Here is a 24,203-nt window from a genome sequence, read left to right as displayed (position 1 = left end):
GGTAGACTGGAGTTAGAAACTTCAAAGATGACACTAAAGCCCAGATCTGTTGGCTGACGTGACAGAGGGTGATGGGTATCCTGCAGGCTAAAGGGAGTAAGGTGTCCACACATGGGTGTGTTTAGTTCCAGATGATTTGGAGTGGAATGATCTGTTGAACAATGAGTAATGAGTTGTCTTTTAGAGTTATTATTATATTACTTGGTAGCCTTGTTTTGACAGCTTTAGCGAGCTGTGTGTGACCTCAGGCCTTCTCTATAGAACGTTATCCAGGCTAAGTTCAATCAATTAATGTTTCACATTTGGTCATTCGTGTCTTGTGTAATCTAAAATCTTGTGTTTAACACACAGATTGTCGGTTCAGTGCATAACGTTTGTGTCACTGTTTTAAGAGAAACAGTCGTTTCAGTCTTAATGCGCTGTGGTCCATTTGATAGCTGACGAGAAACGGCTTTTTATGTAAGAGCTGATCACACCCTGTGAAAGTGGTTGGCGGTAGAGTAACACATTACATCTTATTGTTTAAGTGCATTGTGATGGGCTGGGCTTCTAAAAGCGGTTTTTAAACCTCGCTCGGCATGATTGCCGTACACAGATTTGTGCCAGATTCCCTGCACAAATTCCCTTCTATCCATATATTATCTACCTATATCTATATAGGTGTGTTTTTATATGTAGGGATGTATTTTTAGCTGTTTGTGTGCAAACATTTGCATCCTGAAAGGAGAATAAATGATTAAAATATGTTTTGTTTTTCCCCCCCATCACAAGTTCAGTGACTAACCAGCGCGAGGCTAATTGTCCCAGCTTGGAGCAGCACACAGTTCATATTTTTATATTTTTGAACTGCAGAAATGTAAAAATGAAGATGAGCGGAGGGGGGTGGAGCAGCTGTGTTCAGTTTTTCCTATCATTGAGGAAGGAATGAAAACAAACTGGTCAGAGTGTGAAAGTTGAATTTTATATTGTTTCAATGAGGTTGTGAACTCTTTAAGTTTTGATGCAGGCAGAGGTGTTTTCTTTGCAGCTGTCAGTTCTGCTGTACTGGGAGTACTAAAAGTTTCCATGCTCTCCTCTAATAAAATAAACAGCCACTGAAGCACATGACCAATCTTCCCTTTTAATCTTGTGTTTCTTCTTCTTCTTCTTTCTTCTTCAGGGAACCAACTTGACAGATATCTGCACAGAGCTCCTGCTTCATGGAAATCTTCTGAAAATTTCAGCAGGCAACATCCAAGAACGTGTCTTCTTCCTGTTCGATAACCTTTTGGTTTACTGCAAAAGGAAGTCCAGGTAAGGGAGGCCTTCAAAACCGTGGGCCAAGAGCAGTGAGAACAAGAAAGCATTCAGACCTTTTTTATTTTTATTAGCAGACCAGCGTAAGGAAGCCAGACGTGGAAAATTAGAGCAAATGCCCACATTCTTGCTAATGTAGACGCATCTTTAGCATGCAAGCAAAAAAAAACACCTACGTGTGTCTGCTGGCTCCAATACCTGCAACTTTATGAATATGAATGTCCTCCAGACACACGGCACTGGCATCAGCAGATGTTTTCCCTGCCGACTGTAACCACGGTGTTTGTCCCTTTTCCCAGGGTTTCTGGAAAGAAGTCCACCAAGAGGACCAAGTCTATCAACGGGCCTCTCTATGTGTTCAGGGGCCGAATTAACACAGAGGTGATGGAGGTGGAAAATGTGGAGGATGGAACAGGTTTGTGTTTGCCCAGCAGCGTCACCTTGCGAGACCGTCTATATGCTGTCAATCATTTAAGTCTTCCAGAGTATTTATTGAACCATTTCTCACGAGGTTCTTGTTATTTATGAGGCAACTCAGTCTCTTTATCTGTTCCCTTTTTCTTTTCTTTTGTTGTAAATAATCAAGCCAGTGTAGAAAATTTCAACGGTAGAGGTGCTATTTGCATACACTGCTCGCTTTTGATTTCAGGTCTTTGTTCATAAAGCCGTGCCTTTTAAAAACTTCAGGTCTTTGTTCATAAAGCCGTGCCTTTTAAAAACTGTCGATTGGAAATGAATCAGGTACTTTGTTGACAGTTAGGGTGGAGTATCATATGTGTGTGCCTAGTTTCAAACAGGATGTAGCTCACAAACTCATATACCACCTTTTTGATGTCAACAACGCAGGAATAGGTTTAGGTGTCGATAAAAATCTCAAGTGCAAAAACACAATCCTGAGCTAGGTGATAAAATTATTGTGCTCTCATTCAGGGTGAGATATCATACCATCGCGCGACTCATCTGCAGTCTTGGAGTGATACGGTCACCCCTGTGCTTTGCTCTTGTGGTTTAGTTGCGAGGCACCATGCTGGGTTGGTACTCGCTGTCCCCTGATGAAGAAACGCTCGGTCCTTCCGCTCACGTTTCCTCTTTTTTTTTTCCGTCTCTCTCTTCTATGCTGGCAATTTATTTTGCAAGCTCACATGACCTTTTTCTGCATGTTAGCTGTCACATTTAGATAGCTGAGAGGGAAACCACAAAGAAAAACAGGCCTTATTCGTAGAACTTAGGGCTACCTCATTGGAAATGCATACATGTGTGAAGTCTCAGAACACAGATTATCTGATTATCTAATGCTGACAGCTTTGATGGAGTGGAATTAACCAGCATCAAGTGACCTGAAACCTTTCGCCACACAGTTATATAAAGGTGACTTAAATTTGATTCATTTAGGTAATTTGTTGTAAAATTAGGGCAAAAGTCTTCACATTTGCAAAAATTAAGAGATAAAAGAACCGCTTCATTTGCAATCTGTAGCTGTCCCAATAGGTCTACTGCATATACTTAAATCATTTTTCCTAGAATCCCTCTTTTCCGTCTGAGTGGCTGAAAAGGGTCTCGGCACAGTATGGGAGTGTGTTTCAACACCCGAACTCCCATGGAACAGCAGGCTCTGCTCCCTGTGATCTGTAGTATCTGATCTATTTTTATGACCTTTGAGCACGAAGCTAATGCACTCCATTACCAGCGGCCATTCATTATTCAGTAGCTGTTCACCTGCAGCTAAATGGATGATAAAATTAGAAAGGGGTACGAGGAGCGATTTTTGTCGAGTCGGTGAAAAAACAGTCCTTTCACTACTCTTAGTGTGCATCCTGCGTCATCTTAATTGGCTTGTAAATCATCCCGTGAGGTTGTAAATCCTCTGTAAAGATAGCTTTAATGCTAACTTTACACATGTGACTTGATTGCAGTAACTACTTTCTTTACTTACCTTTGAGGTTCCTGTTACAGGTAAACATTTGAATTGTTTTTGAGCCTTAAAGAAAACTGCGAGGTCACCTTAGCCTAACAGTCTTCCATCTTTTTGCTTCCCAGCGGACTATCACAGCAACAACTACACAGTGACCAATGGCTGGAAGATCCACAACACAGCAAAAAACAAGTGGTTTGTCTGCATGGCCAAAAACGCCGAGGACAAGCAGAAGTGGCTGGATGCCATCTTGAGGGAACGGGAGCAAAGAGAGAGTAAGTGGCATTTTTCTAAAAGGCCATTTCTACTGTGTAGTTTGTGGGGCAGATGGCGACAAACCAGAATCCTTTTATTTTGTAATCGTGCTTTTGCAAGAAAGTCTGCGTATGAGAGCGACTCTGTTTTCCCTTTGTTGGCGTGTTTCACTGTGTTTGTATGTATTGCCTTCTGCTCTCAGTCACAAGCTGAAAGTCTTGCTTTTCTTGATCTGCAAGATTCCGTTTTTCTTTTACTCGTTATCTTTCATGCCGCATTCTTTACTTTTATTCCAAGAATAGATGTAAATCGGAAATACACAGGTGGAGTTAATGTTACTTAATACATTCCAGTATGCGGGATCAAAGATTCAGCTTGTCCAGTACCATGACTGTTTTTAGTGGAATGCAGTTATCACTTTTGTTAGACACGTGTTTTTTCTGAATGTTCTAGGAATCGTTTGTCAGTTCAATAGCATGCCCGATACTTTGAAGTCTCTGTGTGGGAGCTTGTTTTGGCTTTTGCTTTTCCTGATTTTTAGCTGTAACCATCCTGTTTGGCAGCTTCTGCTGCTGGCTGGTAAGCTGCCCTACATGTCGGCGTCACTCTATATACCCAAACTATCAAAGCACCTCAACTGGCACCCACTAATGACTGTGAATGTGCTTCTGACCTGGATACGATGTTCACATCCCGCAGCCATGTCCCACCTTGAATGAGCTGCCTGCCTTTGTTTGTAAAACAGAGGCTTAGGTGACATGGCATTTGGGAGGTTACCTGGTTGACCCTTGTGGTAGAAGCTGCGAGAGGAAGAAAGAGAAATTAGTGACAGTGGCACATTTGGCAAATCAGAGCATTTACTGTCAACAAAAACATCTTCATTGACAAAGAGGATAAAAAAGGCATCCTGGTCAAATGCTTAAAATAGAAAAGCTTTCACTTTTCAAAGAAAGTGAAACAGTTCTGTGAAACAAGTGTGTTTTAATGAATCTGCATCTATTTTTACTGTGGTAAAACTTTTGATATGCATTTTTGGCAACCCATGAAGTGTCACGAGGAAGTGATCGTGGCACATATTTGCATTAATGTGCAGAGAGTCAAATGCACTTAGTGTTCATTCATTAATAGAAAATAGAAACCCCAGCACCACTTCCACTCATTTTGTAATTAGCAATGAAAAGCGATCATCTTGTTTCCTTTCAACTTCTGACTCTTTTGCCTCCAAATGTGTCCCCACCTGTTCAGCACCAGCCATCTGTCTTTGTTATGTTCGCCGAATTAGACGGTGTAAAAGGCTTTGACTGGTTTTGCTGGGGCACAAAACGGGCCACCTGATAACGTTGATGGCTAAAACCCAAAAGCAGTCGGACAATGATTTGGCTGAATCCAAATGAATGAAGATTTAGCTGTGTCTGCTGTTTAACAGAGGACAATTACTCGATTTAACCTTAATCGTTCCTTAGTCGTTTTTTAAAATTACATCTGCAATTTCGGACCCCATTGAAGGATTTGGAGCAGAGTTTGACGTTATCGGCATCCGATTCTGTGATGAAAGGGTTTCAGAAAAGGAACGAGTATGAAGGAGTGTGCTGCAGCCTGTGGTGTTGAGTTTCAACCCGGCGGAAATCGACCTGAGGCGAACAGATGCCAGATCAGTCACAGTTCCCAATTTTCCCTACTCTCTCCCCTTCTGTTACCCTCACTGCCGTGCACTCTGCTTTCACTGTGCTTACCTTTCTTCCAAGCTCTTTACCCGTCTAGACAGCAGCATGTTTTACTGTAATAAATCCTGGCAGCGATCCTTTTCACATCTCTCCCTGCATGCATTATTAGTTTTCTTGACATGGCTTACTTGTTGTAGCTTTTTTTTCTCCTTTTTTGCTCCAGTCCTTTACCTTGTTAGACATATGACTCCCTTTAAAGCCCCCCAACCCCCCAAAAGGACTTTCATTGTTCAACAACTGCCAGCTGGAAGCGGTGTTCTCGTATCAGTGTTTTTGTGGAAGTTTAAGAGAAAACGGACGTCGGATACCGTGATAGGGTTTTATCTCGTGCCAGTGAGCATGGGAAGATGAGGAGTAGTACAAGACAAGCTCTGACAGCTGGAGCAGAATCTGGGGGGGGGGGGCGTCTCCGCTGGACAGGTCCCGTCTGTTGTTCAATGACACTCATTGTTTAAGTCTACTCCAGCTGCTGCCAAATGTAATATAACCCCACCTCCATCACAGCCAGTGGAGATCTCCGAAGAATCAAAGGAGAAAATTGGATTCTAGAATAAGCTGTGCAACTTTTCGCATTGTTCGCCCCACCTCCCCTCTTTTCAGTGGGTCACAATCCTACACCATCACTCAAGTTCCTGCCTTTTTAAATGGTTTGACTTGAATAATGCATTTTAAAGGGTATAAGTTTTCAGCATATAGTTTATCCCGAACACCACAGACATCTATAAAGTATTAATAATGCTGAAAATATATAATATAAAGTATACTTGGGCACAAGGCATAAAAAAATGGAAAAACAAAAGTGAGGTCAGAGGTCGAATGTGACACGATATTTTGAATCCCCACATACCAGTATCATTTCCTAAATGTTGCCAGTATAAACAAAGTTAGTGATATTTTAAGCACAGTTTTAAAGAAAGGACATTTTATGAAAGTGTGACCTCATTAGACCTTGAAAACAAGTACAAAGTAACACGAAAAAAAGAATCACTCCCTATATGACTATATGTTGTCAATGCAAATCATTGCAGTCAGAAAATGCATAGTTTTATATCTATATAGCATTACTAGCACATTAGCAGATCAAAATATTGACCTTGAAGAAGAGGTGAGGTCTCAAATGTGACACATATTTTAAACATCTATATGGTACTTTCCATATGTCGATAATACACACGACACATGTGAGAATCATAGTTTTTAAGTTATAAGACTTTTAAAAGGCAATTTTAGACCAATAAATCATTAAGTTGACCTTGAAGACCTTGATGGGTGTAAGCTAAATTTGAACGGATTGTAAACATGACCCCGCTCTACACCCTTACAAAGTTTGATCTGAATTCATTTTGATGAATGGCACACAACGCAAACATAACCCTCTTGGCTGAGGTAATAAAATGAATTATTTGAGAGAATTAGCAGAAAAAATTAATTGCTAATACACTTGGTAATATTTTAGTACAAAAGCTGCTGTAAAACGTTTTAAAATAGCAAAAGATATAGTAAAAAGGTAAAATGTTGATCATTGCATTTTACCCAGTGAACTGTAGTGGTGCCCCATGTGTGTCGCTTTTGAAATATAGCACTTTGCAGTTTGGGAGCCTGATGTGCCTCTCCGTAGAGTCCAGCAGATTAGGGAGTCACAGTTGGAGCAGAGTCGAGTTGCTTGAGTCCAAAAGTCTCACTTTGCAGTCCAGAAGTTCATCAAGGCCCTGAACAACTTTAAGCAGCACAAACGGTATACTCACTGAAGAATGGAGTGGCAGGCCTAACAATGCTTTATTCCGTTTTATAATAAAGGAATAATGTTTAACAAACGGACACAGGAACGAGATCAAGATCACGCTGACCTCTTGAACTTGACTTACTCTAAAACAGCTCGTCTAGGGGAGATTAACATCTGGGTTTGTGGCAGACCCAAGCCGGCATGGCTTCATTCCATCTGTACAACAACAGACTGCAAACACGCAGTCCAGGCTAGCAGCACCGTGACGTGTTTTTGCCTCTTTGCTTTTATGTAGATAGCCGTGCAGTGCAAGTCTGTCCTGTAGTGGTTCGGCTATATTTTTCTTGGCTGAAATCTTGTTTGTTCATTGATTTCTGCTCCCAAATTTTTTCATAGTCTTACTCTGTCGAAGGTCCTTGTATTAAATACAGTGAATCCTCGCAGCTCTAACTTGCTTCATGTTTGGTTTTTGTTGTTTTTAGGTCTCAAACTGGGAATGGAGCGGGATGCCTATGTGATGATTGCAGAAAAGGGCGAGAAGCTCTACCACATGATGATGACCAAGAGTCGACACCTGATTAAGGACAGGAGAAAGAAGCTCAGCATTGTGCCCAAGTGCTTCATGGGAAAGTGAGTTTCTTGGCTTCCTGAGTATGGGGGTCTCTGTAGGTTTCAAGAATGTGACTGCAGTGCCACGCTGTTCACATGAGGGTCTTTACAAATTGTTCTTACGTAAGATCAGCAGGCTTTCAAAGGCGCTGGTATCCAGTCTCCCCAAGTCCTGGCAAAATGCCTAAACTGCTTTATCCCTGCATCCCCTTGACTGTAATGAGCCCCCCTCACAGTCTGCTCTCATGGGTTATAGAAAGGGCCACGTTGCTGCCTACTCTCTCCCCCCCCCCCTCACGCCATATCATTGAGCACACACTGACACAGAGACTTTCATTAGCAGAGGGCCTTTAGCTGCTTCAACAGGCCATTCCACTTTATGTCCCCTTGATGTCTCCGTGCAGTGAGAAGAAAATGAGAGACTTGCTTCTACTTCCCTCGTTTCCTCTGCATGCACATCAGTTTTTGTGAGATCCTGAGCAGCAATTAAAATTCTTTCTGGCACCATCTCGGGGAAACAAAACATAAAAACTAGGCAACGCTTACGATGGAGACTGATGGCCGCTCTTGTAAAGAGAAATCAGGGAGCAAGCATTAACGTCTGCAACACTGCCAAAGCGGCCTCTCAGTATATCAGAGATTATAAAATGCGTACCTCACGCAAAAGTGTTTTTAAAAATGTATTTTTTATGCATGAGTAAATGTAGTGGACGATAACAGAGGAATCACACCAGTGATGGTGCCCAGAAGTGAATTCATAAGACTTTAAAAATATGCAGTGGTGTTTATTAGAGTCAAGTTAACTCTTCCATGTTTTCAAATCAGTCTCCGTTTCTGCTAGGAATTATAGTTTGCCATACTATGTGTCCGTATCTGTGCAAGTTTGTGTGTGTGTGTGTAAGCTTTCATAGTCAGAGCATATTCCCTTTTTATCATCTTCTCTGGAAGGCAATGATTCATCACCAAATACTTTCAGTTCAGGTCACTATCAGAACAGTAGCTTTCGATCGTTTTCCAATTTGAGTGTTTCTGCTTTCGCCCGCCCCCATAAATGCATTTTTAAATTTCTTACTCTCTCATCTCTTTACACTCACTGTCATATCATTCTACCATCTCCCCCTTTCCTCACTTTATCACTCGTTCATTTCCTGCCAGTAAGTGCAACCACGCGATCTGATATCGTCATGTTGGTGTTGTTCCCAGATCATCATACTAAATGTTGTTCCAGGATCAGCATTGCAAGTGACCAATCAGAATGTTGTGATGTCATACTTTTGCGACTTCGGGAAAAACCGCCGTAAAACAAAAAACTGTACTTAAGCTGCGAGAAACCGCTTCTGTCCGCCGATCAAACGGACCCTAACCCTAACCCTAACCGTAACCCTTTAATAAACGATAAGCAGAACTGATATTGTCCTTGCAACATTGGAATTTCATAAATGCACAATGGCTTGGCGCACAAAAGAATAACATCAGAACAATGTGATTGGTCACTTGCAATGTTGATCCTGGAACAACATTTTCATGATGATCTGGGAACCACACCAACACGACGATATCAGATCATCTTTGCATTTATTTTTCTGATGAAATTAGCAACGGTCATAGATTTAGTGCTTATTGCATTAAACGGAGATGCTGACTCCGGTTTGATAGGACTCTGTTGTGTTGATAGCCTAATTCCATCAAGTCACTGTTGTGGAAAATTGCCGGTGTTAACACATTTTTTTTTTTCCCTTACTAGCTTAATTTTGGTTGTGCCCATCTTTCCATTATAAGACCTCTGGCTAGGAAGAGCACCTCAAGTGTTCAGCTCCATTCCAATCTGCTTCTGCTCCAATAGTCTTTGTGCAAGGGCATGGTTAAAGGGGGGTTGGGATGGCACCACTGGCTATATGTAAAGTTTTAGCCATTGTGCTGTTTTGAAACCAGCAAAACAATTTACTAAATTATGCGGAAGACATGTCTTATATACTGCCTTATTGACTCTGATGAAACCGTAATTTTCAGTCCTAATGGGCGACACATGGACACATTGCCTCACAGCGAGAAGGTCCCTAGGTTTGAATCCACCATCTGGCTAGAGCCTTTCTATGTGGTTTGCATGGTCTCCCCGTGTTTATATGGGTTCTGTCCAGGTACTGTGGATTCTTCACACAGTCCAAAGACATGCAGTTAGTGGGGTTAGGTTAATTGGCAATTCTAATTGCCCATAGGTGTGAATGGTCGTCTGTCTCTTTTTGTTAGCCCTGCGACACACTGCTGAACTGTCCAGGTGTACCCTACTTCTCCCCCTTCGTAGCTGGTATTGACCCCGCTCCTCTGTCACTCTGAAAATGATGATGAAATGATGAAAATGAAGTCGAAGGTAATGAATGGATGGGCATAATGATCAGATCTGAAATCAGCAGTTGAGATCATATACTTATTAGGAAACTATTTACTGAGTTCATAGATTAAGTAAACAAGAGGAGACTTTTATTCAATAAGACTTCTTTTTGCATGTTTGGAAGTTGTAGGCACTCAAATCAGACCACGCTCAGATTCAGTGAGCTTTTTAAAACGACTCTTTAAAAAAAAACAAGTTTTGGTGAAGACAGATCGCATCAGTAGGTGCTTGATTAAACGCATCTGTGGATGAAACTGAAAACACCCAAATTTAAGTTTAAAGAGACAAACAGGCTTAACAAGGTTGTCCAATGTATATTTGTAACCATAACTATATGATTTTGAAACAATATTTATTGATAGAAGATTTGCTAATAGTAGCTCCATAACAATACATTTTTAAGGTGTAAAACACTACATCTGTAATGGACATTTATGTGGTAAAATATATTTTCAGGCTCTGGTGCAGTATACTTTATATTATACACTCTGTACTACTGCAATGCACAAAAACACAGAAAATCCAGCTGTCTTTTTATGTCTTTCTATTTATGTCTCGTAGAATTTACAGGCTTTTATGGTTCTTTGCCTCTGCTTCTGTTGGGTGTAAAACTAACCTGCATGTCATTTTCACAATGCATGTTAACTCTAGGCAAGATTTAATTAAGCATGTGGCGTCATAAAAGCCACAAAATTTTAAACTCAAGTAAAAGGTCAAAGGTTCTGACCCACAGTGTCATGCAAATGGAATAGATTATGAATGATGTTTTCAGGAAAAAAGTCTCAAACAAAACAAAACACAAAAGTTTGGAAAATTACATTTTTTAAAATCTTGATGAGGTGTTGTTAGTGTGCATTTAGAAGTAAAATCTGTTGGTTTCTTAAATTTTACTGTATTACTCTGTATATCTTTGTGTTCATTCCCATAACAGCTCTGTGTCCCAAAATTAACCTGACTCTTACATAACACCCACATACCCATACCTAGTGTCCCATTCACTTGAGTTCCCTGTCATTGTCACTTAACAGCCAAAGAACATAAATGGAGACAATGAACACACACTCACAAATATTACAATCATGAAATCATGTTTTATTCTCAGTTTGAGGGAGAAAAGGAAACTCGGGACTTGCACATGCACATATACAGCTCTACATGTTAGAGCACTTACTTGGCATGCTCTTTTCTCTTCAAAGATTTCTATATAATCATGCATACAATGTGAGCATATGGTTATGTGTTGACTTCATACATACACATGCACACATTATGCGCTTGACATTTACACATTCTTCTCATACACTAGGCTAATAAATCTATTGCATGACTGCCTGGAAGCAAATCCACACATAAGGACAGATTTCTCACATACAGCTTTCAGAATTATTACCATGCTGGCGTGCTCAATCCCAGAATTAATGAACATGCACGGACACAAACATGCACCAGCTCTCTCCAGTTCACGGTTCGTCATTATCTGGGCAAGCGATTTCACTCAGCAGCATGAAAGGCAAAGAAGGGGAGAATGTAATTTTCTCCTTCAAACATTTGTTCTGCGCACACTGGGTGTGAAGACTAGTGAGCAGAGCTTAGAAGTGCTTACATTTGAATGGTTAATGCTTGTATTCAAGCAGCTGTGAGGGATATCTGGAGGAAAGGATAAACTATTCATTTTTGTGGAATTTGTGCCATTTATAACTTTGCTCTAGTTTAAAGGACCCCCCCAAACAAAAACCAACAAAAAAAAAAACCCAAAACAAACTGCAATACATTTTTATCCTTAAAAAGCCTTACCATAGTATGAACATACTAGATTGCATAAGAGTGCCATATGACAGTGAAGCTGTTCTGTAGCTAGGATATATTTCGCTAGCTGTATGGTGTGAGCATACTAGAAAAAAAGATGGCTCTGGTATAAGACACATGGCCTAACAACAATACTTATATCAGTGGAATAGAGTGCAGAAAAACAAACATTATAAACTGCTTTTCTTGCAGTTAAATGGGGTTTAAAAAATTATTTAAAGGTAGAATGCTGTATTAGCTCTGCTAACTAGCAATGATTAGCATGTACATTAGCCACATTTAGCAGTTAGAGCCACAATCTGCAATATAAGGCAGTGCTTGCTTACATACAGACACAATATTAGTTTGAAAAATCACTTCCTCAGACACGACCTAACCTCTTTGTAGGATTTGACATGACTAATGATGTCAGTAACTAAACTTCAGGTTGTTGCATTAACTCAGTATTGATCTGTGTAGTCATTCAATAGCGCTCCGTACATTCACATTCAAAATAAATTTTATCAAACCAAAAATGCCACTTTTCACTCCAGACCGAACTGTAATGAAATCTGCCTTTTAAGTTAAATATATAAAAGTTTTGGCACCATTATGACCAAATCAGCCAATGCTTTTCAGAGTTTCTTAACTGACATGGTTGTTTAAGTACTTTAGCTATGAAGAGCAGTCATAGATATCTCTCCATTTTTGTCTTGTGTCCTCAGTGAATTCGTGTCATGGCTCATAGAGAGCGGAGAGATCAGTAAACCTGAAGAAGGAGTCAACCTGGGACAAGCCTTACTTGAAAATGGCATCATCCATCATGGTGAGACAAATTAATGTAGTTATTTCTCCAACTCTTTACTCCTCTGTCATCTTCTAATCCTCTACAACGTTTGCATTTTAGAGCTCTGTAGCTCTCCTCGTCATTTTTTCCCCTGTTTGGTCCTTCTCTGTCTTCAGGCCTGTTTCTAATGGCTCCTTTTCTCTGATTCTCACTCTCTTTCTGTAATTGGTTGACTCATTCATATAACTCACAAATCCTCTGTGTTTTATGGTTGTCCCACAACGATCTGAAATTATTGTCTGGTATTGTCTCTTGCCCGAGGGACACTCATAGGTTTACTTACATGAATTATAAATTTAGAAAGGAAACAAAATACTCACACTCACTTGGACAGACACTATTATAGAGAGTGTGTATGAACACAACTGCTGCTGTTGCTGACAGGGCTCTTGTATGTAAGTGCAGGCCACTGTCAGTATTTCTACATGCCACACTCTCAGGAGAAATCTGCTGAGACCTAGTGTTCATATTCTTTAATACCTGTGAAAAATCCCAAGAAATCCTCCCTCACATTTACCATACAACCATAGAGAGACACAATGATGACATGCTGGGCTCTGTGGAACAGCTGTGAAGCTTTGTGGGTAAATTGAAGAGGTTTGAGCCCTGCAGGCAAAATGTAGGTGTCACAGTTATCCAGTGAAAAGAAATCAGAGAGAGAGATAATGTAACAGATTGGGAGACCCACAGGAGTAAAAGTAAATCCATGTATTTTACAGTTCTTATCCAATTAGATGTACATGGTTGGTTTGAGGCACTTCCATCCTCCAGTTTACACCTGAATTTGAGCAATTTTGAGATCTTCTTTTTCCCTCCACAATAATTCAGCCATCATTTTATGTACTTTGAATCCCACAACACTTTACAATGACTGATTTGGTGGTGCATTCCTTTGGTTTTATGAGGGTATTTTAAGTCTAGACTGAGAAAACCAGCAGCTTGTTTGATTCAATGCCAGCTTGTTGTGGTGGAACCAAACTGCCTCTCATTGGCAGATTTCACGGTTAGCTTTGTGACTATCGTCTGTTTCTGTGTGTCAGTCATTTTTCCATTTTCCGTATTGGATTAATTCTAAATAAGTCATTCTGGAACTTTTTTTATTAGTGCAAGCTGGGACGTTTTTTTGGGACTGGTATTTGTCTGCTGTTAACGTCATTTATATCACTCCACCCAATGCCCCCAGGAAATATAGTTCTTGCCTCTTACCTTTTTTCTGTAATTATAGCAATACTATCAACAGATGCACCAAAAAGTGGCACATCAACATTAAAATCTTAAAGGTCTCTATTCCAATGTCAAAAAGCAGTGTTGCAGTAAATTTGTTGCCGCAGTGCATCACTAGCTCATCATAACTGGCAAACCTCTTCAGCCTATTATGTGTGAATACAGCAATATTAAGCACTGGCACTGTATTAGATATGTCATCCAGTTACAGTTGAAAATCAGTAGCATATATGTCCATAACCTTAAGTCCATTTTTGAAGAGTAGATATTCGCAAAGGGAATATGTAAAGCAGAGAGTTTTCTTTGGCTTTGATGTTCCACATTTCACAAAAAACACCTATGTTACAAACTCTAAATGATCTGATATTCAGCCTGGAGCAGAGCTGAGGTGACGGTTCCTTCTTTTGCTCTTGTTTTAGTGTCAGACAAACACCAGTTCAAGAATGAGCAGGTGATGTACCGTTTTCGTTATGACGATGGAACCTACAAGGCCCGCAGTGAGATGGAGGACATCATGTCGAAGGTAACGAGAGTTCTGCTTCTGGATCTTTTCATTGGTGCTACAGAACAAAGAGCAACAGGATAACAACAGTTGTAACGAATGAGCTGTAAATGTTTGCAATGGCTTTATATTAACTTTGAGGTAAAATAAGAATTCATTGGCTTGTTTAAAGGGTCTGCCTCTGCAGATTTCTTCACTTTCATTCCCAACAGCACAGCAAAAGTCAGCTAACATTTCTTTCCTCACATGCTTTTGCATGTTTTCATGGGTTCTCCTTCTCTATTTCAGCTTCCCCCCACAGTCCAAAAACATGCAAGGGTTAGGTTAATTGGTCGTCCTGAATTGGCAGTAGGTCTGAATGTGAGCAAGAATGGTTGTATGTCTCTGTGTGTCACCCCTGTGACACACAGGCGACCAGTTCAGGGCGTCCCTTGCTTCTTGTGACCCTGAACTGGATAAGCAAAAGAAGACGGATGGACAGATTGATAAAAACTCTAAATGATTCTTGCACTGTCATGCTAAAGCTTAAAAAATACAATTCAGACCCACTATCTTCTTCCAGAAATTGAGAAAAAAATCAGCTTTTATTTTCTTTCTGCCGCTTTCATCTACTATCATTACAGCTCGATCCTCTCATCACATGTGGATCCTGCCGTATGATGCAGTTGGCTGTTGTTCCATTAAAAAATATATTGTTCCTCCAAAACTGTCCACCTTTGACAAACTTTATACAATATAATTTGGACATTTTACAGTTTTAGATACGCTCCAGATACAATCTCACATCTCTCATAGACGAGTGAGGCAGAAGCTCAACTTGACAAAAACGATGAACCTTTTTTTGGTCTCCATTTGTTCTCAGACCTGACTGTGTCAGGGTTTGATATAAAAAAAACCAACATTTTTTTGTCCTTAATTCATAGCCTTAGGGTAGCTCTTTTCAGTTGTTCTGAAGCCATGTTCATACCTGTTTACCCAAGGCGTGTATGATCTATGAGTCAGCAGCTCCATTTTTCTATCGTTACAGGGCGTCAGGCTTTACTGCCGGCTTCACAGCCTCCACACACCTATCATCAAGTAAGTACCTGCCCTTCTCCCTCTTTTCTTTCTCCTTCTTCATTCTTTATTCTCCACTCTTAACATCCCTGCTCTCCAGGTGCAAACATGCATATTCATGAAGGGTTCACATTCGCCCCGAGTCACCCTTTCTGTGATGACTGAACAAATGGTATCCCTGCCAGGAATGACAACCCTCAAACCCTTTTCCCTTCCAAACTGGAGTCCGAGCCAGCCGTGAGCTGCTGTAGGTTTATGCTTTCAGGATTCAGTTTTTCATGGCTGGAGGCTTATATAAGCATGCTCTTAGAGGATTAAGGAGAGCCACTTACTGTGAGCATTTGTCTCTTTATCTTTACAGTATTGAGCGTTGAACTCTCTATTTCATACACAAATGCTCACACAGTCACTTTACCGCTGAGTGCACCTACTTAGAAAACTAATTACTACAGTGTGTAGTATATACATACACATAAACACACACTTTGTTGGCCTCACTATATGTTAATGTACATATGTAGCTAAACTAGGGTCGTTTAAATTATGGTTTACCTACTAATTACATACTAATCCTAAAATAATCCCATAAGGTGGCATAGAGTTATCTCACTTTACAAAAATCTAAATTTAAACAGAAACAGGAACCATGGGAAACTCACAATGTTCCTGTGTGATAAGCCCTCAAGGACACACACTGTACACACATTCTCTCTCTGCTCCTGTCCCTCCTTTCATACTATTCCCTGCTCATCTCTCTATCTTTCCCTCCATCACTCACCCGCTGATTGAAGTGGCCGGAGTTGCCATTGGTGCAAACAAAGAGCCTTTGGTCTGGGGACAAATCCTATTAACATACAAAGGCAATCCTTCTGCCTGCCAGGCACTTATTATGTAAGATGGCCTTGCTTTTTATTTATTTATTTATTTATTTGTTTTTAATTGTAAGCAGACACCATTAATTAAAATGTCTGAGTGATGGATGTGTTGCATTTATGAATAATAAATAATCATAAAACCGTGCCACTGTTTTATTAAACTTTGTCTGGTGACAGAGCCTCCAATGATTTCCTAATGATAGAATGCCTTGGAAAAAAGTAACTACATGATAAAATGCACATAAAACTAATAGAATTAACATCGATGATGTCATGGGTATACTATGTTGTTAAAGCAGAAAGTCGCTGATCATAAAACGATACTGGGAAGTTATCCACTTTCACGGTTGTTTCACTGCATTGTCAGCAGTGTCATTTGTGCCCACATCATCATTTAATATATACGGCGCTTGTTTATTCTGAATATAGTATACTGAGTATGGCTGTTAGTGGCATATGTATCACAGTCTATTTCTGTGATACAACTCGCACAACCGAGAAATTGCACGTCGAAAAACACATCCTCTGTAGCATTTCCTGTTTTACGTTTTACTTGTCGAGCAGGCTGGTGCATTGTGGCTGAGCGAGCTGTGGTTGTTCTCAAATCGTAAGCTTACAGAGTGAGAAGTTAAAGGGACAGCAAGTGCACGGTGCTTATCTCACGGTCTGTACTGTGAAACCAGGGAATGATCAGCTTGACGTCAAAAAAAGGAAGAACAAAAGATGAATTCCCAAGTTAATGACCGGATCTCATGCAGATGACTTCAGCATAACTGACCACTAGCTGAGTTCAGCATAAGCTAAGCGATGCATCTGAATAGTAACACCAAACATCAATGAGATAGCATGCACAGCTAGGTGTTAAAGCAGCTAACCACAAAGAGGTTTTGCTACACTTGTAACTCTGTTTCTTTTTGTTTTTTTTATTAAAGTTTGCACTGAACAATAAAGCTGATCTAATTCAATCTTTTGTTGCTCCTTATAGGGACAGAGACCACCATCTGAAAACCTTTAAATCAGTAGTGCCTGCTAGCAAACTGGTGGACTGGCTACTCTCACAGGTAAAATAAGAAAATATTACACCGCTGCACACTCACGTGAATCCACAGAAGCCACCAAGGGGTGCATTCAGTAATGATGTCTCTTATTACTGTAAATGAATGAATTGCTGCAGTGCATTGTGGTTGTTTTACACAACAACCACAATGCATTGAAATTGAACAGTGAAACGAAACTAGTGGCTCAAAAATGTATTAATTTTAGGGTTGCATTTGGGTAAAAGGTGGATTTTCACTTTTTAGACTTTTGTGACTGTCACATAAACATGTACTGTCAATGCTACCATCCTGAGTTTCCTCCAAAATGTAAATGTGCACCCTTGTCTCAGTCCAGACCTTCAGGATGATGTAGCATGTGTTTTCTAGCTAAAAGCACTTTTTAATGAAACATTAGAATTCAGAAATTTAGAGTTATCATTATAATTTTGAAAAAGTTGCCTTTTATTATAGGTACGGTTTCAATGCAGTTTTAACATTTTCTACTGTCTTTACTGAAACTGAGGGACAAGTAACCCAGTAGTGTCCTAATCTCTCCCTTTCACTTGTTCTTAGACACATAGATATTAACCTGTGCTGATTAAATTGTACAGTTTTTAATGTCACAAAGTGAAGCAGCATGCTGCATATGAACAGGTGTAAACAGGCATTGTGAATGACCCTGTGTGCGTCATTGACTTGGTTTCCCAGGGAGACTGCTCGAACCGAGAGGATGCCGTGACGCTGGGAGTGGGGCTCTGTAACAGCGGCTTCATGCACCATGGTCAGTTAAACTCACTCTCAAGCACTTTTGACAGATTCTAATCATTCATATTGTTTCGATTCCCCACAGCTTTGGCTTAAATTTGAATAGTGTTGTGTTTGTGGCACTTTCTCTTCAATTCTTATTCTCTCCCCGGTCTTTCTGTGCTTTTCGATTACATCATCTTTCCACTTCTCTCAACCCCACAAAAATGTTGTATTGGCCACTCTCTCTTGCATGCCATCATAGGCTTAAAAAAGGGGGCATCCTAAACTTGTATACCCAGTCTAAATTTTTAAAACCTCACTCACCACATTGTAGTTGGAGCTGCTTTGGTCCCAGCCCAGCATGTTGAACATAAACAGTTTTAGGAGTGTAGCCTAACCAGAGTTGTTTGGCTTTGCTACATGGCTGTCTGGGTCACTCCACTGAACCGTGAACGCTGTTTAATGCATAAAATTGAATCTGTAGTCAGCGGACACATGTATTTTGGGTAAAGTGGGAAGCACTTAAAAGAAGTAGTGTGGAAAGGCTGAAGAAGTGACAAGTTAACAGCACTTCCTGGTTTCCTGAAGGATATAGAGAAGTATGCAAGATTATAATACTTGGACGCACTCTAATCGGGGAGACCTGCAGATTAATTTAAATGTTAAAGTTCTGAATCCTTATCAAAGTCTCTTTAAGACAATTTAACAACATCTCTGGAGTCTCATGTGCAGTATATGTACATTATAATGTGCATAAATATATACAGGATTATTTTTTTCAGTCCTGCATCTGCCATCTGTAAAAAGTGACTATAGAGTGACTTTTGTTTTTTTGCTTGCTTAGCTTCCACCAGCTTTCACTACCATCTGTTTGAAGTTGTCACCTGTTCTCCTTTTACTCTGCCCTTCTTCGGGGTGAGGAACTCTCTCTTCTCAGCCTGTCTGCCCACTGTGCTTCACAAGTCACTCTCTTTAGTTCTTAGTCAGCACATCTGCTGCTCTTGACCCCGGTTCCTTTTGAACTCCTCTTCTTTTTGTCTCTCTCCATCTTTTAAACTATCCTCACCTTCTTCATTCGTGTCTCTGTTTGACGGTTACGAGGTTGTAAAACACTTCATCCGTGGGATGATAATGGGTAGCAAAGTTAATATAATTAAGCTCACCGTCATGGACACCTGCAAGTATTGTAACTTACAGAGGCCGATAATAATTTACATGACCACACGTTTCCCTCCCACCACAACTCAATCTGCAGCAAGTACAGATCCATAAATCAATACTGAAGCCATAAAAATTATTGTTTGATCATTTATCTTTATCGCCTCTAGAGCAAATTGTCTTGTGGAAATCCATTTTGCACTTTATATCAACACTTTGCATTTAAAGGTGCGGCTGTACCCAGATAAAGCAAAAGAATACTGTGCTGAAAGTGCTTTATCATGTATCATGACATGTTTTCCCAAATTCCTGCATCAGTGCATTGTAGATTCACAAAAATCAGTTTTTAAAAACTCTGTTCCAAAGATCCTTAAAAAATTGATGTTGATTGTTAGATAATGTTGTCAGTTCAGGGTGTTTAAATGATGATTTAGCAGTGTGTGAGTAACTGTGCATGCATTATGTGTGACAGTTTCCGTAGCGGCACTCCCCCACCAACTGAATAGGAGTATAAGTCTTATATGGCCACAGCCTATGTGAGTCAGAGGAAATAACTCACATTTGTGCTTCGTTTTAGTTGGTGCAAGGCCAGTGTGAGTAGGTGTGTGTGTGTGTGTGTGTGTGTGTGTGTGTGTGTGTGTGTGTGTGTGTGTGTGTGTGTGTGTGTGTGTGTGTGTGTAATGAGTTTGTGAACACTTTTGTTGCTCATCAAATCTCTGAGCAGCTGGGTACCTTTGGCCCTCGGTGTTGCCCGTACAAGCCTCATTTTACAGTGGCCTCAGAGAGTCATGCATCTGCACAGACACGGCAGATTAGGTAACATCCTCGGATGCATTTTTTGTGTCAGGGAAATGTTTGTGCCTCATGTCACAAATTCCAAATCCTCCTAAGACGCAAACCAGATGGACTTTTTCTTTGGTCTGTTTCTCTGGAAACAGACGTGACAGAACGCATCGTGACTTTTTAGTGCAAACTTCAAAAAGCTGCGGCAAGGCAATGCAGTTAAAAGACATACTGTACGGTACAATAGTGTGTGTCCTGTAATTGTAGCCGTGCTTACTGATGTGCACTTGGGCTTCAGCTTAATGACTTAACTGCTGTTAGTACTGCATAATTATTGAGACAGAATAAGTTAGCCTCTCCCTTTAATTCTGTTGCCTCAGGCCTGTAACAAAATAAAAATAAAGAGAGATCTTTCAAAACATTGAAAAAGAAAAGTGTTGGGTATTTTCTTCACAATTACTGTGATTGGACAAAGCGACCATAATATGGTTCTCACCTGTTTGCAGTGCCCCATGTGTTGAAGTGAACCTCAGTACATCGGTGGGATTTACAGACACACACACACACAATTTCTTGTGTCCTCCTGAGAGTCTTCCCAACCTTGGTTTGGAAGACTTGTGTTGGCTGCAGTCCAGATGTGGTCTTGCTCCAGATGTTCTCACTAAAATCATCAGCTAATGAGCTAATTAACTGTTAGCTTGTTTGTGTAGAAGACTCCCAAAGATGAAAGCTTCTATAAACACATGTATCTTTCTAGATTTTTTTTTTTTGGAAGTTGGGTCAAAGCTTTATTTAAAAAAGCCTTTTTTTAATCTTTCTGCTCTTTTTCTTTTCACTGATCTTGCAAGACCGATACTGTGACGTTCTGCTATTTCTCTTTGTTATCTCCTGTGGCTGCATTCTGCACACATTTACCACATTTTTTTGTGTTTTTAAAAAAACATTTACTTCAGTTTTGGAGAAGAGCGAGTTTAAAGACGAGTCCCAGTTCTTCCGTTTCTACGCGGACGAGGAAACAGAGGGGACCGGCACCAAGAGCAAGCAGCTCCAGCGAAATGACTTCAAACTCATTGAAAACATCTTAGTCAAATCCCTTGTGGTGAGCAACACTCATATACACACTTTCACATTCTCCCACATCTATACATGGATACGCAGATATTGCCAGAATCTGGGAAAAAAAAAAACACTTCTAGCATCATCATTTTCCCACGAGAAAAATGTGCTAATAATTAAAAGGTTTGCGAACATCATTCCGATGCTATAAACATGGCACAAAGATGTTTTGATTACCTTGCACAGCATTAACCACCCCAAAGACAAAACAAAAGCATGATGGGAAACAATGAGCCACTGTACTGTAGACTGATGCAAAAATAACAAAAACAAGGTTTTTCAAGTTATCCTGTTACGCTGTCGGGCATAAACATGCATTTTGACTGTAGAACCCTGCATACATATATACCTGTGTGCCTTCTTCTGATCTCCACATCTAACTTTTATTAACACCACTATACACAGCCCGAGTAGCTTTGATGACAACAAGCACATTTGAAATCGCTCTGATCACTATGCATCTGAGTGTTTTGCTCTGAATATAATTGTAATGTAATCAGCTGTATCGGCCGGGATGAATCTCTGTTGCGCTGCTGCTGATACAAGAGATAACTGTGAGAGATGACTGAAATGAACGGCAGCCGATGAATATTCTTGAAATACATTTGAAAATGTGAGCTGATGATTGATGACTGTAGTGCAGTTAAAAGCAGGACAAGACCTTTTCCTTCTTTAGTGCTTGATCTGCTTTAAAGACCTTTTAATATGCATCAGTCAACATTGTGTAGCCATTTCTTTTTTTAGCAGCAGAAAAAGGTAAGATTCAAATAAACAGTAACTTAGTTTTAACTCTTATAAGGTGTAATTTGCAGCAAACATGTCCATAATCACTCCAGAACTGAGCGTCCAGTTTGACACTATTAAATATTCTTTATAGGAGAGGAGGGGCTGCTTAGGGGAATATGGTATGTGCACTAACTGCCCAGATATTGGGTCACTTAGGTTTTCACTTCCAGTCACATCTGTGGCGTGACTCCTGTTAATATCATTATCCTACAATAAAAGCATATAATATTTTTTTTACACATACAGTAAAAGTCAGTCTGCACAACACTGGGTCAAGTGTTCGGGGGTTTCCACAAACTCACACAGAAAGTCAACTGTTTATTTGAGTCCATTATCTTCAGGGAAACCTAGAAGCATCATCAGCATCCCTTTTCATATCATAGTGAGAAGTAGGCACGCCATCTGGCTTTCCACAAGAAGTGGAAAAGGCCGTTTTCCTTGATTAGCGGAACTAATCCCCCCCAATGCCTATTATTGAAGTGAAGTGCAGGAACTCTTTATTTTCCACGGTCATCTCCTCTGATATAACAGCAGAGATCCCCATCTTATCAGGACTGTGCAGCAGGAAGATGGCCCCAGCAGCTTAACTAATGGAAGCCGCTAATGTGTTTGGCGACGACAGCGTTTAACTTTAAGCCTCAACCCCAAGTGGGAATACAATATGGAGAGCAGAGAGCAACATCAGGCAAAGGCACCTGAGACGGAAAGAAAGTCACAAATGGCTAATGAAACTGTGATTATGTGTGAATAGTTTGCATGTGAGACCACCCAGAAAAAGTGCCGTAAATCACCTTTTTTTTTTTCTTTAAAGCTTCAGTGATTTCTCAGACAAACCAGGTCACTGCCATGAAGACAAGTTGCCGTTTTATAGCCAGAGCCTACAGTTGCACAGAATTACAGCAGCAGAACCAAGGGAGACAGAAAGATGATGAATATGTGTGCATCTAAAATTATTTTCCTGTTTGCTTACTTGTGATACTAAATCAGTTCAAGACATTTTAAGCCTGACAGTCAGCGGTGAAAATGTGGAAGTAATTAGTCGATTTTCTCTGTGCTAGATTCACCCCGAGGAGGAAGGCTACGGCTTTGAGATTGAGGAGAAGAACAAGGCCATCGTTGTGAAATCTGTCACCAGGGGCTCACACGCTGAGGTAAACACACACACACACACACTTCTTCCAGCCTCGGGGTGTCAGTTCCACTAGGTAATGGCTGTCTACTCTCCGGACGGCTGCTGTCACTCTGTCTCTCTCCCTTTTTCGAGAACTCTGCTCTGATTGGCTGCAGAGCCATTTGCAGATATATTTTTATGTTTAGGAGGGAGCAGCTTCCATATTGGTATTTGTCCCGTCCGTGCCATTGTGTCAGCCTTCACTGATGATGGGGAGGGGAATTACAGTGACAGCTCAATGGCTATAATACAAGATGGACGAGCCAATGTTTTCCTGTCTTATTGATCATTCATCCTCTTTTTATGTCCTCTTACTCGCCTTAGACAGGTGACATACTTTACTTCTGGCCTGTCCGTCTCACAGCCCAGCCTGTATACTGTTAATCATTGCAATGTTGTCATGAACACACATGATGGTGCCCTGGTTGTTTTTCCTCCACAGCCTGACTATAACTGTCATGCTCCTCACTATTTCCACATTTGTATCCTCATTTCTCCCGTGCCCCTGTGCTGCTCTGCAGCTCTCGATAATCTTCTTTTTTATGCACTGCCCAACTACCACACTAAACCTTTGCTTCTCTGTTCCTTATTGCTCCTTTTTTCCTTAATTCCGAACCCCCTCTCACTCTATTATTCATTCCCCCGTGCCCTCCACCCCCCACAGTGGGGCGAGGATTGCTAGTTGTGACACAGCCCGTGTGCCAGCGCAGTGAATGAAGCTCAGCTGATTCCCATGGGGCTCTGAAAAGGGCTGAGAGGCACACACTCACACACTGAGCTCTTTCACTATATGATACTATTATAGAAAGTCACGTGCAGACTGGCACCCATGCTGTGTAATCACACACACATATACATGCACCCCTCTGCATTCAAATAGCTCTGGCTCCTCCCAGTCGTTCCTACATCCACGCTGGGCCTTCAAACAGAGTCGAGGCCTGGCTTAACCAAGGCCATCCCACCGGATCTTTGCCCAGGACACTGGACTCACACAGTGAGTGCACAGAGGCTGTATTCTTCTCACAACGTGACTGAAGATGACTGCATTTAAATGCATGCTGCAGGCTGATTTGCTGTATGTCTGTCATTTGCAAAGAGATTTCAGAAGCTGAAATCCGACTGAAAAGCTTGAAAATGTTTGTTTCTTTGGGAGCAGGTATACTGGTTTGTGCAGCTGCAACGCGCCTTGACTGAAGAGATTGTATATT

At 40.7% G+C, this 24,203-nt stretch overlaps 1 protein-coding gene across 2 annotated transcripts in view; it reads left to right on the top strand.

The window, feature by feature from the left end:
* The window catches only part of prex1 (phosphatidylinositol-3,4,5-trisphosphate-dependent Rac exchange factor 1), a 78,483-nt gene that overhangs the window by 28,809 nt on the left and 25,471 nt on the right, over positions 1 to 24,203 (top strand). For both annotated transcript variants that reach the window (XM_040013901.1, XM_040013902.1), the window contains exons 7-17: positions 1,160 to 1,293; positions 1,596 to 1,711; positions 3,334 to 3,483; positions 7,393 to 7,540; positions 12,419 to 12,519; positions 14,184 to 14,287; positions 15,294 to 15,343; positions 17,183 to 17,258; positions 17,943 to 18,015; positions 20,876 to 21,021; positions 22,883 to 22,975. In XM_040013901.1, coding sequence (XP_039869835.1) covers positions 1,160 to 1,293; positions 1,596 to 1,711; positions 3,334 to 3,483; positions 7,393 to 7,540; positions 12,419 to 12,519; positions 14,184 to 14,287; positions 15,294 to 15,343; positions 17,183 to 17,258; positions 17,943 to 18,015; positions 20,876 to 21,021; positions 22,883 to 22,975 — 1,191 coding nt within the window. The remainder of the gene's footprint in view (positions 1 to 1,159; positions 1,294 to 1,595; positions 1,712 to 3,333; positions 3,484 to 7,392; positions 7,541 to 12,418; positions 12,520 to 14,183; positions 14,288 to 15,293; positions 15,344 to 17,182; positions 17,259 to 17,942; positions 18,016 to 20,875; positions 21,022 to 22,882; positions 22,976 to 24,203) is intronic.

The sequence above is a fragment of the Simochromis diagramma genome, unplaced genomic scaffold (genome assembly GCF_900408965.1).
Source record: "Simochromis diagramma unplaced genomic scaffold, fSimDia1.1 OVJJ01000705.1, whole genome shotgun sequence".
Taxonomy (NCBI): Eukaryota; Metazoa; Chordata; class Actinopteri; order Cichliformes; family Cichlidae; genus Simochromis; species Simochromis diagramma.
Note: the sequence above shows the minus strand (reverse complement) of the source record. Positions and strands in the feature narration are given on the sequence as shown.